Here is a 13,251-nt window from a genome sequence, read left to right as displayed (position 1 = left end):
GATGTGGTGTGTGTGTGTGTGCTGTAATCAATGATATTGGGACTATGCTAAATGAAATAGCATTGATTACAACACACACACACCACATCAAAGGCATGAACCCTCTCAAACACATTTGAACTATGGCGAGGCATGCATATCACACACCACACACACAGACACACAAGCCCTTGTAAAAAAAAAAGAGGCCCTACAGGCCATGCACCCCAACTTAGCACATGGTGGCATGCACAGCATGCAACTATTATCACTTACATTGATAGCTACACACTTCAAAGGGCGTGCACATACACACACACACACAACAAAGGATGTGCACCCCAACTTAGCACATGGTGTCCTGCATGCAACTATATCACTTACATTGATAGCTACACACATCAAAGTGCGTGCACCTACACACACACACACACAAGACCATGCAACCTAACGTGTAGCACATGGTGGCCTGTACATGCCTATATCCTATATCATTCAACTATCGATTTGAACATGCACGTAAAACAATATTCACATTGCATTAGTAAACATGACGTACCATTGCTCCCTCGACCACCACCGCGTCCCACGTCTGACTCGTGCGATGAATCAGACCCATAACACCTCCGACCCAAGCCGAGATCATCGTCAGATGATTCCGGAGCTAGAATATAATAAATGCATATCAGCGTTGGTTTGGCGAACTAACGTTACATAGTCACAGTATACAATGATTCAAATAAGCGTTAGGTAAATCATCAAATACACGTTTCACACACACACACACAATCACATGCATATCGGCGTTGGTTTGGCGAACTAACGTTACATAGTCACAGTATACAATGATTCAAATAAGCGTTAGGTAAATCATCAAATACACGTTTCACACACGCACATATATATATATAAGACCGTGTAATTACCTGGTGGTTCCCAATCGGCGCTCCCATCAGATTCGTGGGCGGTCGAATCGCTGTCCCCTGACTCGGATGAAGAAGATGACCACCGCAGCCTTCCTCTTCCTCGAACTGCGTCGGGGTGAGCCGGTCCCGGGGCGAGACGCGTTGCTGGGCCCAGCAACGGTCTCACGGCTCTCTCCGATCGGAGCTACCAAAGACGTTGGTGCTGCTGCTGCTGGAGCTACCAAAGACGTTGGTGCTGCTGCTGCTTGAACAACCGCGGGTCCAAACGCCAGCTTCGTCTGAACAAAGCGACCCGCCGCCGGATTGTCCCCTCGCTTACCTACACTACGTCTCTTCATACTGATCTAATAATCTAAATGAAACTACTAACTGATCAAACTACTATTACTACTACTGAAATAGACTACCTAGACTACACACTAATCCCTCACAATAGTACTACTACTTAGCACGACTAAGTACTTTCTAAAGCACAGCTGAAACCTTACAATTAGTCTGATACTACCACTATACTGTATAACACTATAAATATAGACTATAGGCTGATCTCAATTCAAATATCTCTCTCAATCTCTCTCTCTCTATCGCTCTATCTATCTCTCTCTCTCTCTCCTCCAAAACCTCATCGATTCTGGGAACGCGCTAACGTTTTATACCTGTGGTTACATTGGCCAGGTATGCTGGCCAATCAAATGCCAGATTCATTGTGGGGTACAATATTCCCCCTATTGTGATAGTGTTAGAAAATAGGGGGACACTGCCACCTAGTGAAATTTGAGAGGAAATGCAGTTTCCGGTTCAAAGTTTCTGCCAAAAGCTCGGCGGTTAAGTTCAGATGGGGAAAATCGAAAAAAGATGTAAACAGATCGAAGACGCTGTAAAGCGTCTTCGGCACCTTGAGCATGGCCGGGAAAGACGTGAAAAGACGTTTCCTGGCAGTTAAAGTGTTAATATCAATATTTCAAAAATCTGTGATCGAAATCATATTTTTCCTCCGCAGCCCTGAGACACAGTGCTGGCCTCCTCTCAACCCTCTAGCGGTTCAAGAGCGCCATCTGGTGGCCGATCGGCAGAAGCGCCAAACAGGAAGTCATGTGGATGAAGTGCTGATCACCCATATTACTTCCGGCCACTCTCTATAGCTCCCGCGACTCCATCTTGAAACACTCGATAATAGATTGCTCGCCCTAACTCAATAAACAACGTTATTTGGACGTATATACTATTATACAACCTGGAAATGGACCAGGTATTTCGACATCCCATAATGGAAAACTGTCTACCCCACGCTGATCGCCCAACGGCCCGCGGAGACTGGGGTGAGTTTTAGCGTGTAGTATTACCGTGTTCGACACTAACTGCTATGATGAACATTTGACCCACATTAGATGAATGGTATAACGTTGCCCACGGAATTATAAACGATCCCCCGCCCATCCGGTCATCATCGGATGATACGTAGAAACTTCTAGAAGCACGTCCATTTGACATTTTTCATCTGTCACCGATCGCTACCAAACTGTATTTGATCATCAATATAATGCATTTGGGGCTATAAATCACGTTCTGGAGAAAGCTGCAGAAAGAGATGAAAACATACTTATACTTTAGATCATATTTTAGTATGAATATGTGAATGAAAAAGTTTAACGTTCATACACCCTGAACAATACATATAGGACATTGAATGGGCCCTAATAATGGCAATCTAGCAATAGAATTTAAAAAGTTATAGCCCTGCAAAGAAGGGGAACTTCTCCATAGACAAATAGAGCTGGCAAGGGATGGTATATCATGAATTTAACCTTCGGCAGTTAAAGTGTTAACACTTTGAGTGCCAGCAGGGGGCGCCAGAAATAGCGCTTGAGTGCCAGCGTCCACTTCAATGATAGAGCTCTCATATTTGCGAACGCATAAACTACATCTTAAATTATGGCTGTGTATAATTTGGCCGTCGCTTATCAATGACTTGTTTGCAGTCAACATTGTCGAAACGGATTGTTTTTTAATCGGTTCATTTCCGTTTTATACCATTTTGAAAAACTCGTTTTTTTGAAAGTTTAAGGAAAATATAAAGATTCTGTGATAAAGGCCCTTTACTGGAATATTCTGGAATAGTTTTAAAATAAACGCTAGATTATCGATAGTATATGTGTACTTATGCACGCTATAGAAGCGGGCTGAATAATCGATTATCTCATTTCCTGATCAGCACACGTGCACACACACATAGGGCACACGTTGATATCTTTGTGAAAAAAGCTCTGATTATCCTAAGACTGGTAAAATAGATTCCTTACCTCAGATCAGATGTTCTCCAAAAAGATTATTCCAATTCCTGATCGCCATTCCAAATATTGATCGCTTTTATTGATCCAACGCTGGTTACTGGAAATATGTATTCCACGCTGTTCTGGGGCTCTGCAATGAATCCGATCGTCTCGGGTGACTTGCCTGAATGCGTTTCATTCAATCCATTCCAAAGGGGTGCAGTACCACAGGGAGAGACGATAGGGGGCGGCATTTTCCAAATGGAGCTCAGAGAGTTTGCAGCATTAAAGTGAGGCTAGATTGATGAAATATGCTAATTCAAATCGCTAATAAAAAAAAAACAAGATCTATTGTCGTTGGCACTGAACGGTCGGCATGAACAAACTAGTTATCGCGTTGTTGGCACTCAAAGTGTTAATCTAGCCTAATTTTCTTTTTGAAAATACTGCAGTTTGGCCAGGTACAGTCCTAACGTCCTTTATAGGACACTCGTAAGAACTCAGGAGCTAGTCTGCCAAGCACACAGTAATATATATGAACAAAAAGAACAATAGCTCTGACGGGTACCATGTCCTAGTTTAGACAAACTCTAAAAACAAACATTTTAGACAGAATCAGAATTTCAACAGCTCACCGGATAATCAGGCTGGGTCTATGACCTTGCAGATGTCCACAGGGAAAAGGCAGTCTCTTTCAGTGGTTCTCTCGTCTCCTTAAAGTAACATTTTCTCAGAGGATTTTGAGACGGGGAAAGATGATGCTCCCCTGGAATGCTCTACATACAGCAATCACCAACCTTCTAGCCCACTGGTGGTCAAGCCTCAGTATCCCATCCTCGTCGCCAAAATGTTGTGGAATATCTTTAATGAGCCAAGACGGTGAACTGTAGAAATAGTTTTATTTCTGAGGCCACAGTAAAGTATCCTCGGTTTACAATCGGAGACAATTTAATAGGTGCGTCTGACCATATGAAGACTAACAAGAAAAGAACAAGATGTGATTCTTCTTGGTCATATCTAACTCGAGCTGTCCTGTGCCTTGGCCGTTGTTTTAAGAACACTGTTAAGACTGTCGCCCTAGTGTCTGAGCTGTATACTAGTTAATTATATTAACTAGTCAAGGCTGTAAAGTGAATATGTATCTAAACAGAGCTATATTTATATTATATTTCATATTTTCCACCACATTGTACATACAGTTAAGCAAAAAAGGCATATAAAATCACACGGCTTATACAATCACAAGTAAGGATAACAATAAATTAAAACATGTACAACTTGATTGGTTTTAAACTCTGCAACAAAGGGGAGAATCTCAATCTTTAACTCTTTCAGTGCCACTCATGAGATTTCTCTGGTTTTTTTTATAGGTGGTTTCTCGTAATTATTATACATTTTTTTTTTTGCGATCTGAAAAATTATTGCATCACCCGAGCCTACCCGAGTATAGCCGAGCTGCGCCGGTGATCACTGTGGAAAAAAGCGCCCCCTGTCGTCTCCCAGATGACATAAGTGATTTTGGAATGGACTCAATGAAAATGAATGGGGAAAAAAATCCGGTACTCCACATTTTCCAGTTCACTGATCCAGCCGGGGTTACCACAGTTCATTCTGGAGCCTCAGAGCCCCGCGGATCATGGAGATCTACAGTGTCGCGTTGGATCCATACACGTATCGATTTTTTCGAATGGTGATCAGGAATTGGAATATACCAGTTGGATACCATCTGATGTCAGGTAAGGACTCTATGTTATCAGTGGTAGGATAATCGGAGTAAGTTTGATGAAGTTATAAGCTGTTTTGTGAAATGTCTTCTTTCGGTTTCACTGTAAAAGTCTGAGGAAATCAACGGAGTGATTATCAGTGCGCGGCCGTAATGTGCTTGCATGCACGTATAATATTGATCATCTAGCGTTTATTTGAAAACTATTCATAAAAAGGCAGACGAATATCAACGTTGTGGAATATTCCACTAAAAGACGATTTTCATAGAATGCTCCAGAATGAGCTGTTTTTTATATCAAAACGGGGGCTTTTCTAACTGCTCTGAAACGGGAACGACGCGATAAAAAAACAATCTACCTTCACAGCACTGACTGGAAAATAGTCTTTGATAATGCGATGGGCAGATTAGACACATAGCCATAATTTAAAACATAGATTAGGCGATATTAACGTTAACATTGGCGCCGATGGTGGCATTCAAGCGGTAAAACGGAAAACCAGGCGTGGCACTGAAAGAGTTAAGGACTGTTAATTCCATGAACTAGAGGCGCATTATAGCAAAATGCAGATTTACCCTGTTCAGAGCAAACTACGATACCGTTGAAGGACAACGTATAAATAAATGAAGTCAAACTAAATATACTTTCTTCTTCTCAGATTCCAGCCAGGAATACACCGACTCCACCGGGATCGATCTCCATGAGTTCTTAGTCAACACCTTGAAAAACAACCCCAGGTTTGTAGACGAGACTAGCGTTTTTTAAAAGGTGTCTCACCTCTTCCCCCTTGCTGCCCCGGCCTCGTTCCTTTACGCTGACGATTATGCACTTTCTGTTTCTGGGAGGAGTGCTCAGGATGACCGAACAAGACTGTCCCCATCTCTAATTCTCCGTCCTTTAACTTTATCCCAGGGACCGAATGATGCTGCTGAAGTTGGAGCAAGACATCCTTGACTTTATCAGCAATAACGAGTGAGTGTTGAGCCCCCCCCCCCTCCTCTTGATATTTATGGCATTACATTTCAACTGAGCTAAGCTCTTCATGTAATTTCTATTAAAACCATAATTGTCTACAATATGTTCCCAGATTGGCCCTGGGGAGTGTTAACACTTTGGTTGCCTAAGGTTAAATTAATGATATACCATAGATTGCCAGCGCTATTTGTCTATGGAGAAAGTCCCCTTCTTTGCAGGGCTATAACTTTTTTAATTCTATTGCTACATTGCCATTATTAGGGCCCATTCAAAGTCCTATATGTATTGTTCATTGTGTAGCAACGTTAAACTTTTTCATTCACATATTCATAGTAAAGTATGGTCTAATGTATAAGTATGTTTTCATCTCTTTCTGCAGCTTTCTCCAGAACGTGATATATAGCCCCAAATGCATTATATTGATGATGAAATACAGTTTGATGGCAATCAGCGCGATATAAAAAATTCCAACTAGACGTACTTCTAGAAGTTACTACACGTCATCTGATGTTGACCGGATGGGCGAGGGGGCGTTTATAATTCCGTGGGCAGCGTTATACCAATCATCTAATGTGGGTCAAATGTTGATAATATCAGTTATTATCGAAGACGGTAACTGTAACTGAGGGGTACAATTCCCTGACTGTATTACTAGATATGATACTTACTACCACTACCTTTGTACTTAATATTCGGCCACCCAGTACACGGCATAAATATATTATCATAAACACTCTCACGTAGATGAAACGGATCCAACACAAATGTACGAATTAGAAACAGGTCTTTATTTCTACACAGCGATGGTGTGTAGAACAAGCACTTAATCACTTAATTACATTTATGAATTGAAATAGTATGCACTTTTATGGCAAAGAGTATTCGTCGGTATATCAATAGAGAATGTCCAATCTCTGAAGGCGCAGGTGGTAAATATACGACCTGGAATAGTTAAGGAATAACAGCAATGATACTTTAATGATTATATACTAGATACACTAGAGGGGGTTAATCCGGTCGCTTGTAAGCCGACAGGAGTAGGAGGGGGGGGGGGTAGAATCCGGCTGCCTCGTCCGGCCAAGGGTATCCCAGGTGAACCCACTGTAGTGCCGTTCAATGCGCCGGCGATCCTTGGACCACAGATGAAAGCAGGTGGACTCTTTGTGGGCCGACTCTCTCCGGTCCACGGGGGAGAGACGTGAAGCGACCTCGTCTTGCAGAGCGTCTCCTCACCTTGCGGCCTCTCCAGGGGGGGGGGTTCCAACACACGGCAGTGTCGGGGGTCTTTATCCATGGAATAATCAAAGTATACAAAGCATAATCCGTGCCTGGGAAGGCGGGCTGTCGTCGGTAGAATAATCCGGTATACAGGTCCACTCGCTCGTCGGCTCTGGGGCTCCTCGGGTGCAGCTTCACATAGGGTCAACCACCCTGGGTAAGCAGCCAGTTCTCTGCCCGAAACGATGGGGTACTGACTACGGTAGTATTCTCACCGCACGAAGCACTATATATTAACAGACTATTATTAGCTTAATAGACTACGTCCAACTCGACGATATAGTGCCAAATATGACTATTCAAATATTAATATACACGATGTCTCAATACCGATGGTAGGCGAACTTGGCCTTACTCCCACACGTGGCGTCGCGGGGAGGCTTTACTTCTGTGACTCTATTGGAGGGTAAGAAACTGGACTGAAAAGAAAGTCCTACTTTAGTAGCGCAGTATATATACGCACTATGAACAAATAGTCCCATTAGTGGTGCGGTAGCCAGATTCCTACGCGGAACTAGGACTTTTTCGTACATGTGGAGCGGTACGTTTGAACTGGGTCTGAGGGGTATGGCAGCCTGGCACCAAGGTCTCGACCAATAGTAGAATGGAGACTATTATGGGATGTTCAGTAGGCTAGAATGGATATTCAATGCATATTGTACAAGGAATATACAAGGGATATCAGGGAATATTAGAGAATATACAAATACAATTAAATATATATATATAAATAAATATATATATTCGGTTTAATCTGGCCCTTCACAACAGTAACGTTACACGCTGAAACTCACCCCAGTCTCCGCGCGCCGTTGGGCGATCATCGTCGAGTAGAAATTTTATCATTATGGGATATATTATTACCCGGTCCATCTCCAGCTTGTATAATGGTATATACGTCCAAATCATGTTGTTTATCGAGTTATTGGCAATCGATCGCTATGTAGTGTGACGAGCTAGAGTGCCGGAACCTATACCGAGTGCCCGGAAGTAATATGGCCGACCAGCAAAACCTCTACTGCGCTTCCTGTTAAGCGGTTGCGCCGATCGGCCACCAGATGGCGCTCCTGAACCGCCAGAGAGCTCAGTGGGTCCTGCTGGTGGATCTCAGGCCAGCGGAGGGACATTATGAATCCGATCGCAGATTTTTGAAATATTGATATAAGGACGCTGTACAGCGTCCCCCGGCAACTTTAGCATGGCCAGCAAAGACGTCTAAAGACGGGTCCCGGCAGTCAAAGTGTTAATGAGATTTGACACTCCCCAGTAGGCTATGTCAGAGCAGCACTGCGTTAAAAACCCTGTTTTGTAATTGTCTCTCTTAGTCCCAACTGAATTATTGATTTGGCTCTTCCTACCCTCTCTCGCTCTCTCTCCCCTCTCACTCACTCTCTATCTCTCGCTCTCTCACTCCCTCTCACTCCCTCTCTCTCTCTCCCCCCCTCTCTCTCTCCCCCCTCCCTCCATCTCTTTCTCCCTCTCTCCCCCCTCCCTCTCTCTCTATCTCCCTCTCTCACTCACTCACTCTCCCCCTCTCTCACTCACTCACTCTCTCCCCCTCCCTCTCTCTCTCCCCCCTCCCTATCTGTCTCTCCTCCCTCTCTCCCCCCCTCCCTCTCCCCCCTCCCTCTCTCCCCCCTCCCTCTCTCTATCTCTCTCTCCCCCCTCCCTCTCTCTCTCTCTCTCTCTCTCTCTCTCTCTCTCTCTCTCTCTCTCACTCTCACTCTCACTCTCACTCTCACTCTCACTCTCACACTCTCACTCTCACTCTCACTCTCACTCTCACTCTCACTCTCACTCTCACTCTCACTCTCACACTCTCACTCACTCACTCACTCACTCACTCACTCACTCAGAAGCCAGAAGAGGAAGTTCCCCCCGATGACCTCCTACCACAGGATGCTGCTCCACAGAGTCGCCGCCTACTTTGGCCTCGACCACAACGTCGATCAAGCCGGGAAATCTGTAATCATCAACAAAACTAGCAATACAAGAATGTGAGTCATCTCAGTTTTGCTCCATCTCACTCACTCACTCGGTCACTCACTCGGTCACACACACACACACGCGCTCACACACACCCTCTCTTGCTGCATGCAATAAACTGAATTTCTCAACCTGCCTCTAATTCAAACGGCTTAGGGCCCGCCTCCACCTGGCTCACAAAAACACTGATAGTGCGCCGGCAGCGCTGGCATGAAGCGCATCTTGTAGATGACGGAAAGAAATCTACAGCCATCCTTTTATCGTTTTTTCATGCCGCGGTTTTGCACATATTATAGCATATTTTAATAACTTTATTGTATATTAATTATATATATAGTTATTGCCTGACACCACAGTTCGCCCTTTGCTTTTTATTAGCTTTTTAGTAGTGTATTCGTGTAGTTATTATTATTAGTGTATTTGTCGCGAATCTCAATGGCCCGTCTACTGTGGGTAGACAGCCAAGACAGGCAGGCAGCTCCGGTGTCAGGTTACAAACAGAGTGGTAGATATGAATGGCTGTGATTGGTTGTCTGAAAATGAGCTCAGCGGTGCATCGCTCTGAAAAGTAAAAAAAAGTTTCAACTTTCGGCCGCACAAAAAAGCTGAAAAAAGAAGCCGACTGCAGCGCACTTACTGTAGGCGGCTACTATTGGGATACATTGAAAAAAGACGCGTGCCGTCATAAGTATGAGGCAGGTGGACGCGAGCCCTTAGGCAGCAGAAATGATTGACTCTGTATCTTCTGCTGAGGCAAAACCAATGGACCTGTCTCAAACCCTGCCCCTTTTCTTGATCCTCCAATCACAACTGTCGCTTACCTCGGACAAACTTGGTTTGTCCGAGGTAAGCGACAGTTGTGATTGGAGGATCAAGAAAAGGGGCAGGGTTTGAGACAGGTCAATTGTCCTGCGTTGCGCCCCAACCCCCCCCCCCCCCCCCCCCCACACCACACCAAATGTATCTTTTGGGGGGACTTAATTATCATAATTTTTCAATATTGCAGAGGATTGGAAGAGGGTAGGAGTGTTTATGAGGTGTAGGAAGAGGATGCAATGTGCCCTCGTGACAGGGTTTTCATTTATCTCTCCTTTCCTCTCTCCTCTTTTCTTCTCCTCTCTTTTCTTCTCTTCATCTCCCACAGACCCGATCAGAAGTTTTCAGAACACATAAAAGATGACAAGACTGATGACTTCCAGAAGCGCTATATTCTCAAAAGGGACAATTCAAGCTCGGACAAAGACGACAACATGGTAAGGCCTTGGCTGTGAAAGAAATACTCTGCTCATTGTAGTCGGCTATGAGCAACTAGAAAGTGTTGCATTTGGAGATGAATAATTGGCCACTTGCAGTCAAAAGCCAGATGAGCAGAGCTGAAATTAATTGCGTAATAAATTCCCTTGCTTATCCCACTCCTAATTGCAACCCAGTAACAAGGGATGGGGGAGAGACTTATTCTAAGAGTTACATAGCTATGTTCAAAGGCTATGTTCTCGTACTCTCTAGCTGTTAAATATATGCACATTAGATCCCACATTACATCATTAAGAGCCAATCACAGATTTACCTTGCCTGGGGCTTTTAAAGGAAAACTCCAACATTTTGGGAAATTAGCTTATTTGCCATCTCCCCTGGAGTTAGACAAGAAGATACATACCTTTTTTCTTCTCTGTGCATGCAGTAGGAGTAGGAAGACACGCACTGTTAGCCTAGCTTAGCATCAGTCACTGGAAGTAGGTTCCTCCATTAGCCTAGTTCCAAACGTCTTCCTACTCCTACTGCATGCAGAGAAGAAAAAGGTATGCATCTTCTTGTCTAACTCCAGGGTAGATGACAAATAAGCTAATTTCCCAAAATGTTGGAGTTTTCCTTTAAGCATTGTGAATTTTGCTGTCTATAGTTTCTCCCCTAAAAACAGCCCACCAAGCATTGTAAGCACTCGTCATTCATACCAGTGTGTATACCCAATTGATTTCAATGAATTTCAAGAATACACACTCGCTAGTCGCTACACACACACACTCACACACACACTCGCTACATCAGGGTTCGCACAAGGTCCTTGAAGTGCTTAAAGTGCTTACATTTCTTTTTTTAAGTCAAGGCCGGAATTCCTTGAAAACAGCAAAAAAAATAACACTGTGCTTAAAAAGTCATTGAAATTCAAATCAACCATTCTCATTGAAAGTTTTGTTCATCCATGATAAAATTGTTCTGAATCAAGAAATATAATAATTTTTATGCCCCTTTAACACATTCTGTGCCACGCAGTTTGCCCATCATATACCACTCTCTGCCAGTGCTGTAAGCTTATGGAGTCGCTCACCTTCTTTGCAGGGCTATAACTTTTTATTTTTTTTTATCCACTTTTTCTCTTTATTTTTCTATTTTTCTCCCATCCCAATTTCGTGTTACCAATTCTCCCCTGTGTTGAACGTTTCTCGCATATGCCCCCCACTGGTCGGTTGTAGGGAGGATAGAAGCCTTGCATCACGTGTCCCCTCCGGTACACGAGGAGGCAGCCTGTCAAATTTTTTCACCTGCCAGCGCGGACTCTCATTGGCGAGGTGTAACGTGTGGGAGGCTCACACTACCCCCGCCATTTCCTGTCTCTGCTGTGCAGGCGTCCCCCAGCCGACCTGTAGGAGTCACTGTCCACAACGTCCAGATTACCACCCATCGACTTCCACCCGCTGACTCTGCCAATTAAGCCAGTATGACGAGATTCGAGACCGGAGTCTCTTGCATTGGTGATGAGCGCAAGTTCCGCTGCGCCACCCAGCCGCAGGGCTATAACTTTAAATATTATAGCTATATCGACATTACTATGGCCCATTCAACATCGGGTATCTATCGTTCCCGATGTGGGAACGTTATATTTTTCCATTCATACATTGTCGTGTTAGTAGCGTCGTGAATATAAGTGTTTTTGGAGTGTATAGCAGTAATTCCTAGAACCCGAGTTATAGGCCCCAGCGCATATTACACATAATCGATTGGCGTTTCGTTCCTATACACGCTATATTAAAAAATTCAAATGCATATGCTCGGTATACATTATGCTCCATCATGCGTGAAGGAAAGGGGGGGGGGGGGGGTCATTTATGATTCCTTGATTGTCAGTAATGGCTTTCCTTAGTAAGACATCATACGTTGAGCAGATGGATTGCAATGAAATAAATGGACATTCGAGCTGGAATTAACGTTAGATTCCTCTTACCTGTGGCCAATGCGTCTGGAGAAAAAAAATTATTTGATGTCGATCTGCTACATCCATTTTCCGTTTGTATGATGCAATAAACGCCGAAAGCATATTGATTCTTGCGTCTCGAAAGCGATCAAATGCACTTGAGTGTTTGTCTTGATCAACATAACAAGATATCTCTGCCGGAGGATTTTCCCCGATGCACAGAGCGCCACATCCGGTTTAGAGTGGAGTGCAACTCGCCCCAAATCCACCAGGCGGTGGTATTGAGGCGTTGAAATATCAGACAGGGTCCAGCTGGCTCCCGGAACCTTCCTGGATGAATTATGAATGTCAATAGCAAATAAAGGAAATAACGATCATAAAAATGAGTAAACTCGTTGTTGGCGTTATTAGATTGGCGGGCAATAACGAGTAAAGTCGTTTTTGGCGCAGGATGTGTTCAAATTAAAAATAGTGCTTAGAAAAGTACATGAAAGTCCTTGAATTTCATTTAGCAATGTCTGTGGGAACCCTGCAGTGTGTATACCCAATTTATTTCAATGCAGAATACACACTTGCTAGTCGCTACTCACACACACACTCACTACATGACTTTCAAAGTGGTCGCTCTCGCTCGCTCTCTCTCTCTCGTATCTGCTAGTGCAGGTGGGTGACTGTCAATCAAAGCGCATTGCGAGTATGGGTGGAGCCCAGCCAAAAACAGCTTGGACATTGGAAGGGCAGAAAGTGGTGCACCAAAGTATTTGATAAAAAATACAAAACAATGAATTTTATTGAAAAGAAACTTACAGATGTGTTCCATAGACTCACACGAATTGTGTAGAATTGCCCAAATAGTGAACAATTGTGGACCTTTAAAATGTCCCTAAAAGTATGAATGAATGACGACTAATAACAGAGACCCT

At 43.8% G+C, this 13,251-nt stretch overlaps 1 protein-coding gene across 2 annotated transcripts in view; it reads left to right on the top strand.

The window, feature by feature from the left end:
- Positions 1–13,251, top strand: part of r3hdm1 (R3H domain containing 1) — a 205,484-nt gene that overhangs the window by 112,945 nt on the left and 79,288 nt on the right. For both annotated transcript variants that reach the window (XM_084314657.1, XM_084314656.1), the window contains exons 5-8: positions 5,558–5,636; positions 5,812–5,871; positions 9,009–9,149; positions 10,283–10,391. In XM_084314657.1, coding sequence (XP_084170783.1) covers positions 5,558–5,636; positions 5,812–5,871; positions 9,009–9,149; positions 10,283–10,391 — 389 coding nt within the window. The remainder of the gene's footprint in view (positions 1–5,557; positions 5,637–5,811; positions 5,872–9,008; positions 9,150–10,282; positions 10,392–13,251) is intronic.

This window comes from Notolepis coatsorum (genome assembly GCF_963971535.1).
Source record: "Notolepis coatsorum genome assembly, chromosome: 5".
In the NCBI taxonomy this organism is placed as follows: domain Eukaryota; kingdom Metazoa; phylum Chordata; class Actinopteri; order Aulopiformes; family Paralepididae; genus Notolepis; species Notolepis coatsorum.
The sequence above is the reverse complement of the archived record's forward strand: the minus strand, read 5'-3'. Positions and strand labels throughout refer to the sequence as shown.